This window comes from Herpailurus yagouaroundi, unplaced genomic scaffold, assembly GCF_014898765.1.
Source record: "Herpailurus yagouaroundi ecotype Mexico unplaced genomic scaffold, PumYag 182, whole genome shotgun sequence".
Lineage (NCBI taxonomy): Eukaryota > Metazoa > Chordata > Mammalia > Carnivora > Felidae > Herpailurus > Herpailurus yagouaroundi.
Window position 1 is genome coordinate 17901219 of NW_024412413.1, and position 25622 is coordinate 17926840.

Genomic DNA, 25622 nt, shown 5'->3' on the forward strand with positions numbered 1-25622 from the left:
CCTCCCCTGCTCGCACTCTCTCTCTCTCTCTCTCAAAATAAATAAACATTTTTTAAAAATGCCATCTTTATACCTTCATTTTTCCTTAACATATCCACAACACAACTATTATGATTAGAAGTATTAGTTGCCATAGATGGATGTAAAGCAGCATTAAAATCAGTTGATGCTTTGAGATCTGGTCTGTTTTTCACAGAAGTTCCTTTCATAGGTGTATGTTCAGTTTTTGCACTGTTCGTTGTATCGCTGATCTATAAGAAATAAAACAGTTTATTGTAGCAAGCAATGTTCAGTTAAATAGAAATACATGTGAAAAACAAGCAAAATAATTTACAACTTGAATGCTTCTGAAAATAAATTTACCAAGATATAAAACAGTTTAAATTATACACTTAATTTGTATAGGATTATTCTTTAAATTTTACAACAGTTTAAAAAACCCATTTCCTCCCTTAATCTCCATTCTCAGAAGACCAGTTATAAAGGGGAATAAGAGGGTATATTCTGAGGGGGGGGACCCCAGACTATGTTTTATGAGTGGTAGTTAGTATGCAAGTAAATATGTATGCAGCACAGGCGACAACACCAGAGCTACTGAGTTTAACACATTTGTCCAATTTTCTTAACAAAGTCAACATGGATTTTAAAGACCTGATGACTCCTAAAAATAAAATCTCAGTTCAAGCAAATGAATTATTCTATATGACTGAGTTTCCAAATAGATATCAAGATTTAATACATACACATATCAATATTCTTTGCCATTAAACATTTTTAAATAGCAGTCTCTTTAATTCTGTTTTTCTTTGCCTTCTTGTACACACTATAATGAACACATTTAAACTTTTTGATAATTCAGGTCATCAAGGTCAACATCAGTTACTATACAGCAATATATATGGGTCTAGTGAGCCATAAAAGTTACCTGGCTTCATTCAAAAACCCCAATATTGCTGCCCCCTTCTACTTACCTGTTTTTTGTGACTTTTCTGTCTCCATTGTCAATTATAACTTCTCATGGCTCTAGGATATTTGTCCACAGCAGCCATGTTCAGAACACGTGAGCTTATCCCTACATCACTTCCCTTGAAAAGAATCTACTGTATATGCAGACAGCAGCTTGCCATATAAAACCAGTGTAAATCCTAGTGAGCTTATTCATTAGTCTCTACAGATACCTACTGTGAAGCACTTCATAAACAAGAAATAACCTCACAAACATCAGTGTTCAACTTAGCAACTCATATTCTTTGGCCAATGAAGTACATAGTAAAGAAATATATTTCATATGCATTTTTGAAGTACATCTTTAGAAACTTAAAACAGGAGTGTGTATGATACTTAGAAATGTCAAAATACAGATTTCAAGACACCGTAAGTATAAATTATAATGGATTAGCCTCTGATGCTGTGTGCAATGAAGGTAGACTTTAGTCTCCTGGTTAGGGGTTCTCAATCCAGGCCAGTGCCACAGTGCTCTATGGAGCTTTTCCTTAAAACTTGAGTTACCTGGGCATCATCCTAAAGATTCTGATTCACTAAATCTCGGGAAAGGCTTGGGATTCTGTATATGTTTGTTTGTTTTTTAATCTCAGAGGTGATTCTAATATGCAGCCAGAGTTAAGAACCTCTGTCCTAGGGTAATATGCTACAAATATTAATAAAAATTGGGACTCTAACCATAAACATTCATTTACCATCATAAATTTTTGTTTTTAACTTACACTGTTAGGAACGGTGCTATTACTGCCTGGTCTGTGAGGGTCCGCTCTGACTCCTGTAGGAATGAGAAAGTTCAGACTGACATGCTCTAAATTAGCTTCAATAAAATATATTACAATCAAGTATTTCTGAAAGTTATGTATTAAAGCTTAAAAAGTAGTATCTTTATCAAAGTTAATCTATTTTCTTAATAGTCTGCTTACTGGTTGATTGAAATCCTTTCCAAAAGAACATGTAAAATGAAATCTGCTTTTACTTTCCAAGTGCCTATTACTTTGAATACTTGTTTAAAACGCTGAAATATTTATGAAAGCTAATTAAAACCATCTCCTGAAGTCAGGTAGCATGTCGAAACAAGGAAGTACATCAGAGTGAACTGCAGAAAAAACATTCTATCCTATGTGTCTATGCGTTCTACCTACCACATCATGATGGGAAGACAGGCAAGTTTCGGAACTGAAATGCAACATATTTGATTAACCAGGCAGAAAACATCACATCATAACATTTTTAACACTAGGCCTAATCACAGGCTTTCCTGTAGTCACTCTTTAATTTCTTTTTTTTTTTTTTAACGTTTATTATTTTTGGGACAGAGAGAGACAGAGCATGAACAGGGGAGGGGCAGAGAGAGAGGGAGACACAGAATCCGAAACAGGCTCCAGGCTCCGAGCCATCCGCCCAGAGCCTGACGCGGGGCTCGAACTCCCGGACCGCGAGATCGTGACCTGGCTGAAGTCGGACGCTTAACCAACTGCGCCACCCAGGCGCCCCTCTGTAGTCACTTTTTAAAAAAGCATCTGAACATGCAAGCTTCCAGGTGAAAATTATGTTACCTTGTAGATTTGGTGCCAGTGAGGAATCTGATGATGCAGTTTGGTGTGGCAAGTCTGTATTCAGCTGCAAAAGATAGCCCTCAACTGTAGGCACTTCATCCCATTTGACGTGGAAAGAGTTGGTAGTGGCTTTGATCAGCTGTACTTGTGATGGTGCCGGCGGTTTCTCTAAAGAACAATATTGATATTATACTTTTAAGTTTCAAATGTATCAAGAGTTTGCTTGTACAATTTGTGTGGGCCTGGGGCTCTGAAAACATCAGCAATGAGTATTTCACCTGTTTACCCACAGGGAGATGTATTCAGATAAACTTAGCTATAGTAGGTCAAATGAAAACAGTTTGGGGTTCTGGTCCTACTTATTTATTTAATTCCTTATACAAATAGAGAGAAAAATTCCAAGCCATGTGAGTCACCAGAATCAGAAAGAAATATTTAATCCTAGAAATGGGGGCAGGGCACCAAGTATTTTATAGTTAGAGCTACATTATTTTACCTATGTAAGTTTTTTTTTAATTTAACGAGCCAATTTTCAGCCAATAGCATACATGTTAGAAATACTGTTAGTGTTAGCAAATATGATTTGGACATGATATTTTGGGAAAACACAACTTCTTGAAGTTAATACCCTTTTATCAAAACTTGTACTACCCCAAACAGGTAACTACTTTGATGTAAAATATTACAACATTTCCAAAACAAGTAACAATCATAGGCTTTTAGAACTAGAAAGAAGGATCTGAGATTATTTCTACAATATCCTTGTCCTCTTTTTGTTTACCTACCAATTCAGGGAACTCACAATTCCTAAGGGAGTACATTCCATCTTTGGACAGTTACATAAGAAAATTTAGTCTCCTAGTGAGTTGATATCTATAAGCTATATTTTAATCATTATAGAACATGTCTGATATCTATCTTTTTGTATCTTTTAGAGAAGGGATCAGCAAACTGGCTGGCTTATGGGCTAGATCCAGTCTATGACTGTTTTTGTAACTAAAGTCTTGTTGAAACACAGCCATGCTCATTTGTTTATGTATTAGTTATGACTGTTTTCATTCTACAGCAGCAGAGTTGCATAGTTATAACAGAGACCATACGCGGCCTGCAAAGCCTAAAATATTTACTATCTGACCCTTTACAGAAAAAAACTGATGACTATGATTTGGAGGATAAGTAAGCCTAGTTCCTTCAACTATTCCCCATGTAGATTCCTCCATGATCCTATTCACAACCCAGTTTATTTATGTTTCTTAAAGACAACCCACATAAGGAAACAAAAAGAAGACAGGTTCAAGAAGTATACTACTTACACAACAAAAGCTTACATGAAGAGAAAATAGAGAAAACAGAAGGGTGCACATCAATGAAATAAATCAAGAAAATTCCCAGAACTAAAGAACATGAGTGTACAGACTAAAAGGGCCCAAGGAGTATTCAACACACTGGGTTAAAAATAGATGCACCAAAGCACATCACCATGAAATTTAAGAATAATGGACACAAAAGTCCCAAAAGCTATCAAAGGTGAGGGGGAAGGTCACATTTAAAGAAACAAAAATCAGGGGTGCCTGGGTGGCTTAGTTGGTTAAGCATTCGACTCTTGGTTTTGGCTCAGGTCATGATCTTGCAGTTAATGAGTTCGAGGCCTGCATCGGGCTCTGTACTGACAGTGCAGAGCCTACTTGGGATTCTCTCCTTCCCTCTCTCTCTCTGCCTCTGTTGCATACACTCTCGCTCTCAAAATAAATATGTAAATTTAAAAAAAAAGGAACAAAAATCAGAAGTGGTTTGGGTTTCTCAACAAAAACACTAGAAGCTTAAATACAATATAACAATGCTTTCAAAATTCTGAAGCGTAAGGACATCCAGTGTCGAATTCTATTTCCCTGCAAATAGCCAATTAAATGGAAGGAAGACTGAATATATTTCCAGACAATGCAAGATCTGAAAATAAATTTATCTCCTATGCACTCTTTTCCTGGGATGTGTTCCACAAAAAAAGAAAAAGTTAACTAAGAAAGGGAAAAATACAGGAACTAGAAACAGGGAATCTGGCACAGGTGAGAGGCAGAAGATATCTCCAGGAAGATGATGAAGGGAGACTCCAGGATGATAGCTGTGCACGATTTGTGGAGCAGGAGAACCATGCCAACCATCCCAGATTGGAGCAGGAGATGGTTCTTGTCTTTTCTTTTTTTAGTTTATTTATTTATTCTGAGAGAGAGTGAGAGAGAGAGAGAGAGAGAGCAAGCACGAGCAGGGGAGGGTCAGAGAGATCATGACATGAGCCGAAACCAAGAGTTGGATGCTTAACTGACTGAGCCACCCAGACCAGGAGCCCCAGGAGAAATTTCTTCAAGATGATGAAATATGATAGAATATACCTGATGCATCTAACCATAATGAGAGAAGATTTAAACAAATTAAAGAGTATGGACTGAATTGGTGGTAAATACATACAAATCAAAGACAAACAAAAATGACAATTATTAATCCATGGCATGGCTCACCTGTGAACAGTGTTTATATGGTCATAATGTAAACAATGACTACTCATCTAACAAAATTGCTGCATAACCATATTGAGAGAATGAGGGTAGGAAAGGTATAGAGCAGAGAAGCAAGGAATGGTGGGAAGAAGAGATAAATCCTTAACTGTTATAGTAGAAAGTGATCATTTTATGCCTAAACTGAAAAAAATCAAAGTAATATATTAATGTTATATGGAAATATGGAAGGAAATCCCAAAAGGATTGTTTAACAGAGTTGAAAGCAGATGCTTGTGAAGCAAGGAAAATGAGAGGAAGGTGGGAGCAAAGGACTATTTTTAATAAAAAGCCTTATGGCATTATTTACTCTTAAATGCTATCAAATTCACAAAGATTAACTATAAGTGAAAAAAAGCAAGATGAAGAGCCCTCATTTCCCCAGTTCCCAAAATTCATGCCAACTTATCAAGAGGAGAAGCAAAATCTAAATTCCAACTTTATGATAGTAGCCATGATTACTTTTAAATTGACATCATCTAAGGTTTATGGAAAAACTGGCCATTCAGAGCCAGTAATTTTTAATCTTTTAAAAGTCACAGATCGCTTAGACAATCTGCTTCAAGTGATGTATTCACTACCAAGAAAAATTTATACACACACATTTTTTCTTCCAATCTCAGGGATTGAAGTTTATCCTTGGACTTCAGGTAATAACTCCCAATTTCAAAGATGCAACAGTAAGTTGGATTTTCTATATTTCTTTCCCGCTTGCTAGTATGTGCTTCTTCCACACAAAGCATTTAGTCTCTAACTTTGTTGTTCAATTTTATTATTTTTCAATTATCTTTTTTTATTTTTTTAAATTTACATCCAAATTAGTTAGCACACAGTGCAACAATGATTTCAAGAGTAGATTCCTTAATGCCCCTTACCCATTTAGCCCATCCCCCCTCCCACAATCCCTCCAGTAACCCTCTGTTTGTTCTCCGTATTTAAGAGTCTCTTATGGGGGCGCCTGGGTGGCTCAGTCGGTTAAGCGTCCAACTTCGGCTCAGGTCATGATCTCACGGTCTGTGAGTTCAAGCCCCGCGTCGGGCTCTGTGCTGACAGCTCAGAGCTCAGAGCCTGGAGCCTGCTTCAGATTCTGTGTCTCCCTCTCTCTCTGACCCTCCCCCGTTCATGCTCTGTCTCTCTCTGTCTCAAAAACAAACATTAAAAAAAAAAAAATTTTTTTTTTAAATAAAAGATTAAAAAAAAAAAAAAAAGAGTCTCCTATGTTTTGTCCCCCTCTTGGTTTTTATATTATTTTTGCTTCCCTTCCCCTATATTCATCTGTTTTGTCTCTTAAAGTCCTCATATGAGTGAAGTCATATGATATTTGTCTTTCTCTGACTAATTTCACTTAGCATAAATCAATTATCTTTTTTTAAAGTTTATTTATTTATTGAGAGAGAGAGAAAGAGAGAGAGAGACAGAGGGGCAAAGAGAGAGAGAATCCCAAGTAGGCTCCGCACCAGCAGCATGGAGTCCAATACGGGACTCGAACTCATGAACAGTAAGATCTATGACCTGAGCTGAAACCAAGAGTTGGATGCTTAACCAACTAAGCCACCCAAGTGCCCCATCAATTATCTTAATTTTTTTTTAATTTTTTAAAAATGTTTATTTTTGAGAGAAAGAAAGACAGAGCACAAGTCAGGGAGGGGCAGAGAGAGACGGAGACACCGAATCTGAAGCAGGCTCCAGGCTCTGAGCTGTCCGCACAGCCTGATGCGGGGTTCAAACTCACAAACCACGAGATCATGACCTGAGCTGAAGTAGGATGCTCAACCAACTGAGCCACCCAGGCGCCCCAATGTTTATTTATTTTTGAGAGAGAAAGAGAGACAGAAACAGAGTGTGAGTGAGGGGAGGGGCAGAGAGAGAGAGTGAAACACAGACTCTGAACAGGCTCCAGTCTCTGAGCTGTCAGTACCGAGCCTGATGCAGGGCTCGAACTCATAAGCTGTGAGATGATGACCTGAGCCGAAGTCAGATGATTAACCGACTGAGCCACCCAGGTGTCCCTCATCTTTTAGATAACACTTTGGCATACTACTGTATCCTTCCAGAATTTTCTATTTATACACTTAAAAAAAAAACCTGGAATTATAGATATGTTTTATAATCTGCTTTTCTCATATAACAGTGCACATTACATCATCTCCAAATCTGATTCTCCGCTGGCCTCCAGACTTCTTTGTTCCTCAACGACTTATTTGATCTCCTTATTTCAAAGTTAGCATGGTCTAAATGGAACTCTTAATTTTCTCCCCAAGCCAGTTTTCTCCTCAGTCTTCTCCAGCTCAGTAAGTGGAAATACCACCAAATTATTCAAGCTAAAAACTTCATCCTCCTGTCCTTTCTGTCATATGCCACCCCCAATTCATCAGCCAGTTCTGTCAACAAGAACTCCAAAACATATCCTGAATTCAGCCACTTCTTTGCATCTCCACTGGCACCACTGTAGTCTAAGACTTCTCTGACTGCTGTGAAAGCCTCCTAACTTGTCTCACTGTGTGCACCTTTGCTCACCTCCAATTTATTTTCCACACAACTGCAGTGGCCATTCCAAAATGTACATCAGATCACGACACGTCTCTCCTTCAAACTAATAAATAACTTACCTTTGTACTTTATAAACAATCTAAACTCTACCATGATGTTTGAGGCCCTACAAGATCTGTCCTGTGGTCACTTTTCTAACCTCCATCCCTACACTCTCCTCCTTCACTGGGCCCAAACGAGCCACGCATTCCCATTTCAGGGCCCTTGTACTTGCTGTTCACTCTTCCTACAGTGTTGCTCCCCCAGCCTTTTCCACGGATAGCATCTTCTCCCCATCTGGATTATATTCCAAATGCCATTTCATACTTTTCTAACTACCCACTCCAAAGTTAACCCCGCCCCTCTTTACTCCAGTGCCTCCCATTACTATCCCATTGGTCTTACTGTCTTCACATGCTTACCAGAAATGGAACTGATTTTGTTAATTTGTTTGATTAGTGCCCATAATCCCCTGCCCTCATGCTCTCTAAGAATATAAGTTCTTTGACATCAGGGACATTATCAGTCTCTTTCACTGCTGTTGCATTTCACTTCTCAGCATTTAGAACAATTTAGAACAATTCCTGGTATACAGTATCAATCAATAAGTATTTATTAAAAAATAGATGAGTTCCATATTTAATAAATTTGTAGTGTTGTAATACTTTTTAAAAAATGGTTTTACTTTGGAATACTTTTAGATTTACAAAAAAAAAAAATGCAGAGTGCCCATATATTCTTTATCTTTACTCAGTTTCCCCTAATGCTAACACATTTGTCAAAATTAAGAAATTAACACTGGAATAATAATGTTAACTAAACTACAGACCACTCAGATTCCACCTATTTTCTATTTACATTTTTGTTTGTTTTAATCCAATCTAGGGTGTACCACCTTGCATTTAGTCATCATATCTCCTTAGTCTCCTCCAATTTGTAACTATTTCTCGCTTTCCTCGTTTTTCATCACTTTGAAACTTTTTTTAAAGTGCATATCCATTCATTTTGAGAGAGAGAGAGAGCAGAGGAGGGGCAGAGAGAGAGAGGGAGACAGAGAATGCGAAGTAGGCTCCACACTGCCAGCACAGAGTCCTATGCAGGGCTTGATCTCATGAACCATGAGATCAGGACCTGAGATGAAATCAAGAGTCCAACTCATTGCTTTCAAAGCCCCCCTCATCACTTTGAAACTTTTATTTAAGAGTATTGTTCACATATTCTGTAGAATGTCTAGAATGTCCCTCAATTTGCGCTTATCTGATATGTTCTCTCAGAGTGGGGTTATAGGTTTTGGGGTAATACAAAGGTGAAGTTTCTTCTTATCACATGATATGAGAAGCAGGGATAAATGATATTAACATGACTATCACTAGTGATATTAACACTGATTACTTGATTAAGGTGGTGTTTTCCAGGTTTCTCTACCATACAGCCACTGTTTTTCTCTTTTCATATTCTATGCTTTGGAAAGGAGTCACCATATCCCAGTCTACACACTCAAAGAGAGGGGCTCTCGTGGGCACCTGGGTGGCTCAGTTGGTTGAACATCCAACTTCGGCTCAGGTCATGATGTCGTGGTTCGTGGGTTTGAGCCCCACACTGGCCTCTGCACTGTCAGCGCAGAGCCTGCTTGGGATTCTCTCTCTCTCTCAAAATAAATAAATAAACTTAAAAAAAACCTCTCATGGAGTGAGAAATATCTACTCCAATGTAATATTTCTTCCATTCATTTTTAATTATGGAAAAGAGAGGCAGTGGCATTTACAGTAAGTCTTAAGAGACAGACAGTGCTCAGGTATTTATTTACCTAAAAGAAAATTCTATTCGTTAAATACTCTTACCTACCAGTATCAAGATACCAAAGATCCTTGCAGCAAACTTGACTATTCAGTGCTTTTTTGTAGCCATCTCTCCCACTCCAAAAATACAATCGAGTGCCAATTGCAACAGCACAGTGTCCAGCTCGTGGTCTTGGTCTTGAATTTTTTTTATCTTCCTGAGAATCTGATACGAGGGTGGTCCACTCTGCTGTATCTACAAGACAGCAATATCCATGACTACAGTATTGCTCTTAAATAACAAAATAACAAGAACTCTTTTATTAATAAATTTTATTTCAATAAGTAGCTCTTAAAAGACTTACCCAGATTTAGATAAGAAAATGAACTAGTACATCTCCATTCACAATCATGAGGTGAGGTCTCAATATTCTCCCCCTTATGTGGAACCCATCCACCAAAAATGTACATCCTGAACAACAAAAAGAGAGAACATAAAGTGGCTGACTTTTTTTTCTAGAGCTTTACTTTTTTTTTCTTTTTAGATTTTCAATGCTAAGAATAGACTTAAACTTACTTGTTTACTCAAAGCTTCAGGACTATTAACTCACTTATTATGGTCAAGGTAATGGGAATAAGATAATGAATAAAGCAATCTTCTCTGAAGAGTTTACAATTCTATGAAGCAATACAGAATCAAATTATTTGTCTCTGGCAAGTTACTTAAGTGGAAAATATTTCAATTCTAATACATTTGAAAATCAATACTATTTACAATGAGTGAACCTCACTCAGAAAGATAGGCAAATGATCTATGATATCCAAAGTCAAATTTAGAGTTGTATGCATACAGTAACCAAAGAAGATTAAGTTTCTTATAACTTTGGTCACTGATATCACTCAAATAAAAAACTTTTGGGGCACCTGGTGGTTCTGTCAGTTAAGCGTCTGACTCTTGATTTCGGCTCAGGTCACAATCTCGTGGTTTGTGAGATCGAGCTCCCCGCAGGAGCCTGCTTGGGATTCTCTCTCCCTCTCTTTCTCTCTCAAAATAAATAAATAAACATTAAAACAAAACAAAACACAAAAAACCTTTAACTATGTCCCTCGGGCCCCTAAAGGTTCTTGAGACATGCCTAATGACTGCTTGAAGGAGAAAGGCTCATCAGGCAGAGCTTCGGGCCGATGTGACGGCATGCCAAGTGGAGAAGCTCTATTTTATACCTATTTTCTATATTAGAGTTCCAGTGGAAAACCACATTTTATAAAAGGGTTCTGAGATTTTTTTAAATGTACCTATCAGATTTTGTTTATGGCTATTTTTTAAAAAGAACTAATGAGGTTGTAGCTGTTTCCTAAAACATTACTTTTAAGGTAAAGCCCCTACACAAGAAAATACTTAATTAAATTCTATTTACACAATAATGCACAAGTAAGGGAAATTGCTGATGATAGTAATAGCTAACCTTTATGGCGTACTCCTTATGTAGCAGGCACTGTTTGGAGCATTTCATATGTATTAATCCATTTAATCCTGAAGGCAACCTCGTGAAGTAGGTTTTATTATTGACTGTATTTTATATGTAAGGAAAGTGAGGTATACACAGATTAAATTTCCTTGCCCCAGGTCATACAGAACAAGTACCAAAACTGGAGACGTGAATTCAGGCATCTGGTTACAGAGTTTACGGTCTAACCATAACTCTATCCAAAGTTTAACCAGTGAGTGTACATTCTGAGTACATACCTGAGTATAAGTACTACCAAAAATAAGTAAAACGAAACACTGAGTTAGGCGTGTCAAACCTGGCAACAGAGAACAGATTTGTTCCTCAGATGCCTGTGCCTCAAACTTAAGTAAATGTACTCTGTGCAAGGAAAGCACTGTGACGAATGCACACAAGTATAAGAGACAGCATGACAAGAAAATGCCGAAGTATTTTAGCCTCTGTAGGCTTATTATTTTTGCTTCAGGAAACAATCAAACACTATTAAATTCAATAATCTATTCCTAAGAACTTGGTAGCACCACTCTTCCCTGTGTGTGTCTTTCTTAAGTTGGTTAAAAAAAAGTGAAAAACAAAAAAACCAGAAACCACCACCATACTTGTTTCCTATAACACTGGCTGTGTGAAGGCTTCGTGGAAGTGGCACCGTCCCTTTAGTTTCTGGTTTTGACCACGACATCGTTTCTAGAAGTAAAAATTAAGTATATTAGCAATTTGGTCTAATAATAGCAAATTACCTCAACTTGCAGAATCTTAAAAAAAAAAAAAAAGGACTTACCAAAAAGAAGCAAAACTGTTTCAAAACCATTACTTGAATTTCATCTTAAAATGAGCATTTACAGCCAACATAAATAGCTAATTATAGTAATCTATTTATACTTGAACGTTAGTGTTTGAAATACAGAGGTGTATTTAGGGTGCCACCAATTTTGAATTAAAACCAAATTAGAGATTTTCACATTTTAAGTAAGAGCACATTGTGTAGAAGATAGTCAAAAGCGAGAGGCACACCTACCTCCCAATCACTTCATTCCTAGGATCCTTTTAAAAAGAGCTAGCTAGCCCAGGATTTTTCACTGACCAGTAATAACATTACTAATGCTACATTTTCTGTAGACAGAGTAACCATATAAATTTGATCATCCCCAACTGGGACATTTTACAGAGTGGTAATTGGTACTACTGATAGTTACATGGGACAATAAGCATTAATCAGTCACCTTGGACAAACCAGGACATATGGCGACCCTACTTATAAGGAACACAGGAGAGTTACGGCCATAAACCAAACATTCATTTGTTTAACTTTATTGATCAGCAACCACTCACGTCACATCTCACCTGTTCCAGAGCTGGCTACACGTGCTTTCTATAAACCTAAGTGTGACTCGATAAATACTTTAACGAAAATATTTTTCAAAGGATTTTTACATTTTCCTTTATCAATCAAAACCAATTCCTGAGTCTGAATCAAGGTAAGCTTACCTAAGTCAAGTTGCCATAGATCATCCAGGCGAGCACCACACATTCCACCAAAGACATACATTTTAGGACTTCCAGAATCTTTTTTGCAATATATCACAGCTGTGTGGGATTCTCTTGGAGAAGGCACAATCCCTTTAGTCACTGGAATGCTCCAACCCACAACACCAGAACCGTGCTGTAGCTCCAACTCATAGAAATCATTTAAATATCTAGGATATCATGAAATAATATTAAAACATTAACAGAACATATATCTTCTATTTGATTTTTGTTTCTATTTATAAAGATAAGATATGCTTACTATGAAACATTCATTTAGTACAGAAAGGCATTAGGAGAGCAAAAACCCCTTCCTCATTTATTCACCACGTATTTATCAAAAACTACCATGCACCAGGTACTTTTGCGGGGATCAGCAGCAAACAGAAGAGATTAAAAAAATTCCTGCCATCATTTAACCAACACTCACATCCAAGACAACAACTGTGATGGTTTGAAAACACAGCCACAAATTCTCTGACACTTCCATTCAGGAGGTAGTTATGTCTGTCCTCACCCTCAATTCCAGGCAAGCTTGTGACTGCTTCAACTAGAGTGTGGTGATATGACACTATGTGACTTCTGAGGCTTGGTCACAGCCAAGCCTTGGTTCTGAGGCTGTGACCAAGCCTCAGAAGTCACTATAAAATACTTGTTCTTGGAATCCTGAAGCATCAGGTAAGTCCAACTAACACAAATCTGAAGCAGCATACATAGGCATGCAGCATGACGGCCCCAGTTCAGTCCATCCTTCAACCATTTCCATTGAGGCATCAGATGTGGGAGTGACCATTCAAGCCTTCCCATCTCAGGGTCTAGCCATCACTGCTGTGTCCTATCTTAATTCCTGATGCACAGAATCCCTGAGCATAATGTTATTTTGCATCACAAACTCTTTGGGGGTTTATTACATGGTACTAGATAACCAAGACAATCACTGTTGACAATAATTGGTAAATACCCCCTTTTGTTTTTTTAATTTTAGAGAAAGAGAAAGCGTGAGTGGGGGAGTGGGGCAGAGGGAGAGACAGAGAATCTTAAGCAGGCTCCACGCTCAGCACAGAGCCCGGGGAGCTCAATCCCATGACCCTGGGATCATGACTTGAGCCAAAATCAACAGCTGGATGCTCGACCAACTGAGCCACACAGGTGCACCAGTAAATACCCTTTCTGACCCCCCTTTCTGTATGGATCTCCACATATGCATAAATGAGACATACTACAAATGTTGCTTTGTAACTTTTTTCTTTTAAAATTTTCACTCTATAATGTCATAGCAATGCCCTGCATAGCTTTTTTCTTTTTTAACTCTAGAAACTGGCATAAAACTTCTCATGCGTGACATTGATGTTTTCAATGTTTTGAGCAAAATGACTTTTATAGGAATATATTTCCTATCAAATTATTACTCAAATATGAGGGCAAAATCAAAACACTTTAGGAGATATAAAACTTCAAAGTGTAGCTATATAATTGTTTTGGGGAAAAAAAAATGACACTAGATGCCATTTCAGAAAAATGAAAGAAATGAAAGAAATCCAAGAAAGAATACGCTGAATAAGAGAAATGGTGGTACAAAGAAATCAGTGATTTATAATCACATTTAAATTTATGTTTATAAGTGTGGATGTGAGGTCTAAGCAAACAGTAAGACTAACCAAATAATTAATTTCTTAACAGTATTATAATTTGGAATAAGATTCAAAAATACATGGAACATATGGGAAAATAAGGGTAAGTAAAAGAAGGTAAAGACAGTAATCTACTCTCAAAGATGACAAGATCTTCTCGGTTTAAATGTGTGTAATAATTTCTGAACAACTAACAGAAGCACAGAATTAGCACATATAACTTTCAAATCATTAAGAGGAAAGAAGAAAACAGTACATCGAGAAAAAGTAAGGAAAAGGAAAAATAAGCAAAGCAGTGTCAGTCTATGGAAAACAGTTAATAAGATGGTTAGGGAAAAAAAACCACTACAATACAAAACCATGTCAAAAGAAAGACAAACTATAAAAAGAAATCTGGTACACATCACCAAAAAAGATAAAATTTTCCTAATGTAAAAAGCTCCTACAAGATCAATATTATAACTAATCACACAATAGACACAAACAAAAGGATATAAACTGACAGTTCACAGAATGAGAAATAAAAACTGTATAAATGTATATGTATACACACACAGAAACACATATACAAACACATACACAAATGTTCAACCTCATTACAATTTTTAAAAATCTTGCAAAGGCAGGAAAAGGCAGGGAGCTGGAGGTAGAGAAGCAACAATAAGCAGAATAGATGGAAAACATAAAATAACAAAAGTAGGAAAAGACTTCCCTATTAAGAGACAAAGTCTCTTGGGGGCAGGAAGCGTGTAGGGGAAACAAAGTAAAAGAACCCTAAATCCAGTTATAAGCAAGTAACAGCAATGATAATATTAAAACTAACAAGTGATGTGGCATAGACTTACACAGATCTGAATGGGTACCAGCCAGTATGCTATACCAGCTCATACTGGTTGTTAATCCTATTTAAAAAAGGTAAGTCTACAACAAAATAATACACACAGGCTGAAAATTAGATATACAAAGAACAAACCACAAACGCACAATCACACTGGGAGATTTTAACATGTCATTCAGAAGTTGATCTCACCTAGACTCACAAAACAAAAAAGCTTAGAGTAATAATTTAAAACATTGATTTAATAAAGAACCTAGTCCCCAGGGCCCCTGGGTGGCTCAGTCGGTTGGGCGTCCGACTTCGGCTCAGGTCATGATCTCACGGCTCCTGAGTTTGAGCCCCGCGTAGGGCCCTGTGCTGACAGCTCAGAGCCTGGAGCCTGCTTCAGATTCTGTGTCTCCCTCTCTCTCTGCCCCTAACCCACTCTCATTCTGTCTCTGTCTCTCTCAAAAAAGAGACGTTTAACAAACATTAAAAAAAAATTTTTTTTAAAAGAACCTAATGCCCAGTCAAGAACTTACAATCTTTATGAGTACCTACGGAACAATCACATATACCACATATACCACAAAGACCATCTCCAAGAAGGAAAAACCCCATACACCACATATTTTTATCATAATATAATAAAACTAGGTATTAGCAACAATAACAAAAGTTTCCATTTGGAAACTAAACTTTTGTGTCAAATTACTTTTTGGTTAAAGAGAAAATAGGGGCGCCTGGTTAAGCGTCCAAGTCTTGATTTCAGCTAAGGTTATGATCTCACAGTTCATGAGCACAAGCCCCACACTGGGCTCTCTACTGAGTGTGAAGCCTGCTTGGGATTCTCTCCCTCTCTCTGCCCCCCTCTCTCTCAAAAATAAATAAATATTTTTTAAAATGTAAAAAAAAAACATTAAAATTAATGACAATAAGAGCACTATATATCAAAACCTATGGAATATGGCCAAAGCCATAACCAGAGAAAAATATGTAGCATTTATTTGAAAATAAATGAATAATCATTCAAATTACTAGAAGTTAGAAAAAAATTAGAAAAGGCATCCAAACTATTAAAAGTTTAAAAGAAGTTAGAAAAAAGGAAAAATGTAAAGAAATGGAATACGGTTAAAGAAAATAAATGAAAAAGAAAAATAATAAAACTAAAAAGTGGTTCTTTGAAAACAAGTAATATAACAAACCACTAGCGAGTCTGGTTAAGAAAAGAAAACACATGCATTTAAAAATGAGAAAAGAGCAGATATAGAGATTTCAAAGAGATACAGAGAATTGTCTTACAGTTTTTATCAATAAATATAAAAATCTAAATGAAATGGGTGATTTTTCAGGGAAAACATAAATTACCAAGTGACTCAAGAGAAAGTAGAAAATCTAAATAGATCAATAACTATAAGAGATATTTGAAAAAGAAGTCAACGATCATCTTCCTAAACTGTACCAATCTCAATTATGGGAAATTTCTACTAAATATTCAAGAAATTATGTTAGTTAAGCATAATAAAAAATGGAGAGCTTCCCATAACCTCAAAACACAGCCCTGGTTATGTTCCCAGGAATAACAGAACCCTGATACTCAAATCAGATTAGAACAGGATCTCACTACCCCAAATAAAAACACTATAGGAAAAATCACTAGTGAATACAGATAATATAAATGAATGTTAGCAAAGTGAATTCAGCAAAGTATGAAAAGAACACTGTAATGCAACAAACTGGGGGTTAACTACAAATAAAAAGATGACTCATTTCAGAACCTAACAATATAATTAACAAAATTAATGGATTAAAGGAAAAATCAGTAAGTTCATTTCCATGTCTGAAATGAATACAAACATCCATTTTTGGTTAAAAGGAGAGAAAAGAAACCAATTAGCAAACTAGAAATTAAAAAAAAATTTTTCTTTAACCTCACCAAAGGCAAATACTAGAAACCTACAGCAAAGATGACAAGTAATGATAAAGGGTAAATATACTAATGAAACAGAATACAGTCTTGAATAAGAGTTGGCAAACCCTTTCTGTAAAAAGTCAGACAGTAAATATTTTAGGTTATGGAGGCCTTCAGGTCTGTCACAACTACTCAACTTTGCTCTTTTAATATGAAAGCAGCCAAAGACAATATGCAAATGAATCGGCATGGCTGTGTTCCAATAAAACTTTATTAACAAAGAAAGATAGCAGGCCAAATTTGGCCCATACAGTGTAGTTTGTAACCCCTAGTCTAGAGAATTTAGAAAAAGACCCATTTAAATGAGGATTAAGATATGACAGAGATAGGACTTCAAATCAGTGAGGAAAAAAATGGCTTATTTAGTAAATGGTGGTGGGAGAATTAGAAATCCATTAGGAAGGAAAAGTAAAAATCTTCATACTAGTCATAAAAATATATTCTAAATCTATAAATATTTGAAACATAAAGAATAAATCTGTGAATATATCAGAAAAATACAGAATGTACTAGAAATTATAGAAAATATAGAAAAATAATTTTGGCATAGGAGAAACTCCTAAGCAAGAAAAAAAAAATCCCAGAAAGCAATAAAAAAATATTGTCAAACCTGATAAGATAAAAATGAAACTCTTTAAAAAAAAAAAAAGGTAGACAAAAGACATGGAAAAATATTTGGAATGTAAGAACAAAATATATAAAGAGCTCCAAAGAATCCATAACAATAATAATAATAATAATAATAATAATAATAAAACTGAAATCCACAGAGGTATAATTAGAAATGACAAATAAGGGGAGCCTGAGTGGCTGAGTCAGGTAAGTGTCTGACTCTTGATTTAAGCTCAGGCCATGATCTCACAGTGGTGAAATTGAGCCCTGCATTGGGTTCCATGTTGCTGGGTGTGGAGCCTGCTTAAGATTCTATCTTTTCCTCTCTCTGCCCCTCCCCTGCTTACATGCTCTCTCTCTCAAAAGTATATAAATAAATAAACAAAATACATACATACATACATACATACATAGAAATAACAAATGAATTTGGCAAGGTCACAGAATTCAAACTCAATATACAGAGAGCAACTGTGTTTCTATATATTAGCAATAAACCAATTATATTTCTATATGCTAGCAATAAACAATCCAAAAATAAAATTAAGAAACCAAATCTATTCATGTCATTGAAAAGAATAAAAAAATTAGTAATAAATTTAATAAGATCAGAGCAAGACACACACATTTAAAACCTCAAAATATTGCTGGGAGAAATTAAAGAAGATCTAAATAAATGGAGAGACATTCCAGGTTCCTGGGTTGGAAGACTCAATATTAAGAAGATAGTAATTCTCCATAATTTTATCTATATTTTTCACACAGTACCTACCAAATTCCAGCAGACCTTGTTGCAGAAATTGGCAAGCTGATGCTAAATTTAAATAGAAATGCAAAGGACCCAGAATAGCCAAAACTCTCTTGAAAAAGCGTAATAAAATCTGAGAGCTTATATCTTCCAATTTCAAAACTTACTACAAAGCTATAGTAATCAAAACAGTGTGGTACCAGCATTAGGCTAGACATATAGATCAAGAGAACAGAATGGAGAGTCCATAAATAAATCCTTACAGTTATGGTTCATTGATTTTCAACAAAAATGTCAAGCACAGAACACACAGTTCTGGATCACTGACTAACAGAATGTGAACAGAAATGAATCTGCTTTAACCAGAGGCTTTAAAAAGCATTGCGTCTATTTGCTCCCTCAAGCTGCATAAACTTGAGAGGCATGCCCATTATATATAATATATACAATATAACCTAAAAAAAAAAAAAGCTGACTAATAAATGTTAAAAGGAAAAGATTCTAAAAGATGCACATCAACTTGAATTATGTTTGCCTCTGTTGGAGGACAGTGTTGTTGAGAGAAAGAACTTTATATATTTTCTAATTTCTTGAATTTTTACAAGTGTATAACTAAAAACATCTATTTAACTTAAAAATGAAAAAGACATGTGCTAGAAGTAGAAGTATCTGGATTAGTATGGTAGGATAAGTTTTTCTTCCTTTCTCCAGTTTCCAAGTTTTCTGTGATGTTTTAGTACGTGTTATTTTTTAAAGTTTGAAAAACCAAAAAAGCTAAGCCTCTAACATCAATGTAATGTAGATACTATGCTGATGACAACCTGAAAGTGTCGACAATCTTATTGAAAGATTGATGCCAACAATCTTATTTAGCCATTATAATGACACTGAAATGTTAAGTATTTAATCAGTCCCATTTCACAGTCAAGGAAAACAGGGTTAGATTACTTCCACTAAAGGACACACATGGTAAGCAGTGAATCAGAAAACAGTCTTTTGGACTCTAAATCTCCAAATCCTGAGTGCTATGACAATGTGATCAAAACACTGTGATCAAAAAAGAAAAGAGGTAGTGATAGTTCTGTTTGGAGAAAAGAGGAGAGGATGGTTCACAAAGTATTTGCTTGTATGAACCACCTTAATGGCTTCCTGTATGAAAAATGGATATGATGGCCTTCATCTTGTAGTGAAATTTTTTGTCACCAAATTCCTAGAGACATCTAATTTGAAAATAACCATTTGTTACTTTTTATTATCATTTATGACAACTAAAATACATCATGACTCAAAACATACAAATATGTTGCTATAAGCAGTTATATTAGTATCATTTAATAAGATGATTTCTGATTAGAAAAGGCATAGTTTTGAAAACAGATACATACTCCAGGGACTACGGAAAATATAAGTGCACGCAAATTTGTTCACTGTTAGGTTCAAATGCAAAAGGCTAAGCTTCATCCCTTTTAAGTAATTAAAAATGAAAGAAACTAAATGTTCTTAAAAGTCATAAAACAAACATTTGGTCTGAAAAAGAATCAGCATACCTGGGAACATTATTGTTTGAGTCTTCACTTTCATTTGCCAGACCACCAAACAAATAGCATTTGTTACCATATAAAGAGAAGCTATGTCCAAGCCGGGGACAAGGAGGTAAACCAGAAGAAGGGGGGTGGGGTTTCACTTTTTTCCATAACCAACGACTTGCCTAAAAAAGAGCATAAATACAATCAGGCAAAATCAGGAAAACATTCCTATATTGTCAATAGTATAACATCATACCAATACATTTTAATCGAAATCCAATTAGAAGGCTCCAATAAGCTATCCTGGGGACAAATGACAAGTAAGCAGATAACTTCTGGAACTAAAATAAACACTGCAATAGAAATTCAGTCTACTCTTCCATATTCACAGCTTTTCTCAACAGCAACCTAATAGTAAACATGATTAATAACTCAAATGCTAACAGTTTCAAAATATTTTCCAAATGAAAAATCAAATATATATAGCTTTAAGAGTAAACATAATTTGGGGCGCCTGGGTGGCTCAGTCGGTTAGGCGTCCGACTTCGGCTCAGGTCACGATCTCACGGTCCGTGAGTTCGAGCCCCGCGTCGGGCTCTGGGCTGATGGCTCAGAACCTGGAGCCTGCTTCCGATTCTGTGTCTCCCTCTCTCTCTGCCCCTCCCCCGTTCATGCTCTGTCTCTCTCTGTCCCAAACATAAATAAACGTTAAAAAAAATTAAAAAAAAAAAAAAGATTAAACGTAATTTATACATTCTTACTTTCTGAAATTAGTATATATTTCAACCTTTAAGTATGCATAAAGGTCATTTAACAAACCAAACTCCAAAACTTATACTCTGGCCATGGATGCTCTATTTATCTAAAATGATTTGCTCATAAATAGGTATAATTCACCCACATCTGTCAATTACCAGATACCCTCATGATAATAGCCCTGTGAACACAGGCACAGTTTGGGAATAAAAATCAATTAAGGGCTGTCAGAGAGGGCTCTGAGTGCGGTTTAGGAAAATCAAACATAAAAGGACATAAGAAACTGTCTTGTGTGTGTGTGTGTGTGTGTGTGTGTGTGTGTGTGCGCGCGCGCGTCTGTGAGCATGTGCACATATACTGCCAGGGGGGAAAAGTGATTATTAGTGTAATGGTAACAATTTCTATAACTGAGCAGAGTTTTTGAAAATATGGTCTGGGGACCAGCAGCAGCACAGGGGAACTTGGTAAGAATTCAAGGGGGGAGGCCTCACATCAGACAATACTGATTCAGAAACTCTGGGAGCAGGGCCCAGCAATCTGTGTTTTCACAAGCCCTCCAGATGCTTCTGTTGCTGCTAAAATTGAAGAACTATGACACTAAGATACAAAAACCCAAACATGTAACATGTACAATTGATGCTAAGTAACATATCTTTATGTTACAAATGTTACACTGAGTATTGAAAAAAAGACTCACTTTAGAAACTCTGACTTTTTAGTGAAGTGGAAACATTTTCTTTGAAGCTCTAAAATGTGAAGTTCACACTATCTCAAATACATTAATGAAATATTTTGCAATCTTTCAAAGAATGAAGAGCAAGATCATTATTAAAGCTGCAGATTGAGATAAATTTTAAATACACTTACTTGCAACTCATACAACTCATTGCTGTATCTTCCATATTCAACCATTCCCCCGAACACTAATATTCTGGTACCATCACAGACAAATCCGTGGGCAGCGCAACCTGGAGGGATGTCTCCTCTAACCGCTGGTAGGAACCATTGATTTGTAACTAGTTGCCAAAATAAAATTAAGACCAATCATGATACACTGTTGTCACAAACTATGAGTGTGTACTTTATATGTATCTTCTAGATCAGTGGCTCTTAACTGGGGATGACTCTGCCCCCGGGAGAACAACATAACTTTGCGGTTGCCTTACTGGAGAGGGAGAGGAGAGATGCTTACTGGCCACTAGTGGGTAGAGCCCAGAGACGCTGCCAAACATCTTACAAGGTCCGTGCAAGCTCTTCCAACAAGTAATTCCTCTGGTTCAAAACGGCCACATGCTGCTGTTGGAGAAACCCTGATCGATGTCTTTAATTCTTCCCCAAACCTTGCTTGGTATCATCATCTCCATTCTACCAGTGAAAATCGGCTATTTAAGTTTGGTGACTTTAGCGCTGATCCTGGGGACCCGGCGGAGCAAAATTCAAACCAGGTCTCACCTTCCAAAGCCAGGATTTCTACACTACACCAAACTGTCAAATAACTTTTTAGCTAAATAGTGGGGTGCGGGGGCGGGGGGAGGGTGAAAAAATAAAATAAAATGTCCCCTATCCCCTACGCCACTACTGTATTCAGCACTATGACCAAGTTATTTGGTCCGAGTCGTTGATCGTGACATAGACCCCCAATTCAGCAATCAGCCTCACACCGAGGAAACAGCTCCTGCGCGACAGCGGGCGCGTTTCCACGGCGGGGAAAACGGAACGCCGCCCTCCTGTCTATCCCCGGGGCCCTCGGCCAAGGGGCACTGGTGAGTCGCAGCGGCGCTCCAGCTGACAGTCGTCTTCCGGAGCGCTGCACAGCTGAACTTGAGCAAGCACGCCCCACTGTGGGAGCCGGGCGCCCGGCTCAGCCACCGGCCGCTCCCCCGCCAGCGCGCAGGGGGACCAGCGGGGCAAAAACCCCGACTGCCACCGGCCAGATGCGGGGCAGTATTCGCGGGGAGCGTACCAGAACGCCTCTCGCTTTCCCTGCTCGCCCCCCGCCCCGCCCCGCCTCTCTCCCTCCTAAGGAAAGACCGCAGGCAACGACGAGAAGGGCCCGGCGCAGCTTCGGTTTGGAGTTGGTTTTGGTTTTTGACAGGGGAGGGATCTCGGACCTCCGGAGTGGGCGAGACTCCGGGAAGAGGCCCCGGCGGGTGAAAACGGCCTCCCTCTCTCTCTCTGTCTCTCTCTCGCCTACGTCCGCCAGCAGGGCTGGGGCGCGGGGGGGTGGGGGGGGGAGGAGGTCCCGGACCGCCTGCCTGAGGGCCGGCGCGCCCCGCTCAGGGCCCGGTTCCGCCCCGCGGGGCCCCGGGAAAACGGAGCTGCCGCCCGGGACGCTGAGGACCCCGGACCCGCCCGGCCGAGCCGCGCTCCCCGCAGCCCGCCCGAGGAGGCAGTGACCCGGCGGTGACAGCTGTCAGGGCCGCGGCCGCCGCCTCGCCTCCCCTCCCCCTCCGCGGCTCCCACAGGCGGGGCCGTAGAGTTGCCGCCGCGCCTACCCGTGTTGTAGACGTGCAGCTCGTCCGCGATGCCCTCGTTGCCCCCTCCAAAGATGATCATCAGCTCCCGGATGGCCACGGCCCGGTGTCCGTGCCGGGCGCGGGGGACCGGCCCCGTGAAGGAGGAAACCCGCCTCCAGTTGAGGAGGCTGGGAGCCGCCATCTTCCCAACCCCCGCCCCTCTGCCCACAATGCACCGCGCCCGCTCCGGCGCCTCCGCTCCCGGGGGAGGGCGGGGACCCGCCTCCAGCTGTGCGCCGGGGGCGGGGGCGGGGGGGTCACGTGACCGCGGGCGCCCGGGGCCAGGCTGGAGGCCCGCGGGGCGCGGAGGGGTCTCGGCCGGGGAGCCCCGCCCTCGCCTCCGGGCTACGTGTCCCGGCCGAGCCCGTTTGGCAACGGGCCTGCGGTTGGAAAGACCTTTCCTCCCGACCGAGTCTCCCGCCCCCAGCCCTCGCACAGGGTCGCCTCCCCCCCGTTTTGTATAGCGGGAGAAAGTACAGCGCTTGCCTTTACAGCCACTTTAATTGAGCACCTAGGATGCCCGGGCGAGTCAGGCTGGGAACAGTTTACAGCGCGACGGGGAGGAAAGCTCGCGTAGAGGTTCGAAGTGCCGCGAGCGCGGGGAGCCGAGAGGGACGTCTGCCTGCGCGGGCGGGTGGCGCGCGTCGGGGGGCGCCGGGCGTCGAGGATGCCCGCGAACGCCGGAGGAGGCGGGCAGCCTGCCCCGCGAGCGAGCGGCCGTCCCTGAGCCCCTCGGAGGGAAGGTCGGAGCCCAGCCTGCACCGACGAAGCAGGCACTTGAGCGTTTGGCGGCTGTACCCATGCCGAGAAGTTTAGGAACAGCGAGCCGCGGAAGGCTGGTTTGCTTCAGCAGGTGGGAGACTGTAGGTTCCTGTTTTATTGCTGGATAACGTGTGAGGGTCTTCGGTTGCCAAACGCAGTCCTCATTGCCTTGCGTGTGTGAACTCACGATTCTCCCAACGATCCAGTGCAGTGGGTACTGCTGTCTCCCTTTTCGTGGATGGGGATATGCGGCACAGAGAAGTAAAGCAGTTGTCCCCGGACACACAGCAGAAGCGGATTGGGACCGGGATTCAAACGCAGGGCTTCTGACTGCAGAGCCCTTTTCCCTAACCACTATACAATAAACTGCCTTTGCTCACATTCATCTATAATCCTAATAAGGCTGAGACGCTTTATTATCCGGTCCTATAACGAATCACACTCAAAGAGATACAATTCCAGAAAAAGACAAAAGATATTATTGAAAGCAGTTTAAATCTCTACCTCACACCCTCGAGAAGGTACCAAAGGGGGCTACACACAACATCAGGCAGATTTCCTAAAATTCCTTTTTCCTCATCTCTTATTTTCAAGTTCTCTCTTATGCCTGTATCATCCCCCTCTCCCCCAACTGCCTCGATCCTAAGCAGGCCTCTCCACCTTTTCATCTATCTAAACTTTCTTTTGAGAAGTGATTCTCTACCGTTTTAAAAAGGAATTCTCACTATTCTTTGAGCTGCCGCTTCTCAAGTTCTTCCTCTCACTTTTTTATTATCCCCATTTTGCAAGATGGTCAAAGAGAATTTGCAAGATGGTCAAAGAGAATTTGGCTGGAAACAAGGAAAGGAGCTTATGAATATTTATGTATTAATATTTTTCTCTGCCACAGAGAAACTCATAACATAAACTCTTAAATGTTTGTGCTATAAAGTATGCCTCTGAAACAATACTGGGAAAGTTGGGACAAAGCAGTGAGCTTTCACAGAACTTAAAATATTTAATTTAAAGAACTGTACCTTATTCTGAGAGTTGAGGGTTAACATGTCCTAACTTAAGAATGATGCCGTAAGTAGATGGTAGTGGTGTGTGTGTGTGTGTGTGTGTGTGTGTGTGTGTGTGTGTGTTTAATGCCTTTATAGCAAAAGACTAGTGACAAAATTGAAAGTTGTAAACCCAAGTTGTGTGTATGTTCAATGACTTTAGAGCAAAAGACTAAGGACAAAATTGAAAGTTGTGAACCCACGTATTTATGATATGTGGAAGACCGAACATTCCTGAATTGGGAGAAAGATGAAGGCCAAATATTCAGAGAAGAGATTGTAAGTCATAACTGGTTGTGTAGATAAGGAAGTGCAGGACAATGGAGGAACTGTGTGTTCGATTCCTAGAACTGCTGTGACAAAATACCACAAACTGTGTGACTTGAAACAACAGAAATTTGTTGTGTTGCAGCTCTGGAGGCTACAAGCCCCAAATCAAAGTGTCAGCAGGGCCCTCCCGAAAACTGGAGGGGAGAATGCTTCCATGCCTCTTTCTGGCTCCTGGCGGTGGCCATTGATCCTAGACATTTCCTGGCTTGTAGCTGCATCTTCAGTCTCTGCCTTCATCATCACAGGGTGGTGTTCCTGTGTGTTTGTGTCTCTTCTCTGCTTATAAGTTCACAGTCGCATCCTAATGACCTCATCTTAATTTGATTACAACTGCAAATAAGGTCACATTCACATGTATTGGGCATTAGGATTTCCACATATCTTTTTGGGGAACACAATTCAATCCATGATAAGGCATGCCATCCAATAGGAATAATATTTGACCACAGCAGCTTTGACTCAACCC

General features: G+C 39.3%; 1 protein-coding gene across 6 annotated transcripts in view; it reads right to left on the reverse strand.

The window, feature by feature from the left end:
• Positions 1-23203, reverse strand: part of HCFC2 (host cell factor C2) — a 48206-nt gene extending 25003 nt beyond the window's left edge. For 4 of the 6 annotated variants that reach the window (XM_040491038.1, XM_040491037.1, XM_040491035.1 and 1 more), the window contains exons 1-10: positions 23004-23203; positions 21376-21524; positions 19774-19934; positions 12408-12616; positions 11522-11606; positions 9780-9886; positions 9482-9670; positions 2559-2726; positions 1725-1777; positions 74-251 (exon numbers count right to left, since the gene is read on the reverse strand). In XM_040491038.1, the coding sequence (XP_040346972.1) occupies positions 74-251; positions 1725-1777; positions 2559-2726; positions 9482-9670; positions 9780-9886; positions 11522-11606; positions 12408-12616; positions 19774-19934; positions 21376-21524; positions 23004-23166 (1462 nt within the window). In that variant the 5' untranslated portion in view covers positions 23167-23203. The remainder of the gene's footprint in view (positions 1-73; positions 252-1724; positions 1778-2558; positions 2727-9481; positions 9671-9779; positions 9887-11521; positions 11607-12407; positions 12617-19773; positions 19935-21375; positions 21525-23003) is intronic. The other 2 variants (XM_040491036.1, XM_040491040.1) reach the window with 1 other exon arrangement.
• Positions 23204-25622: the final 2419 nt, after the last annotated feature.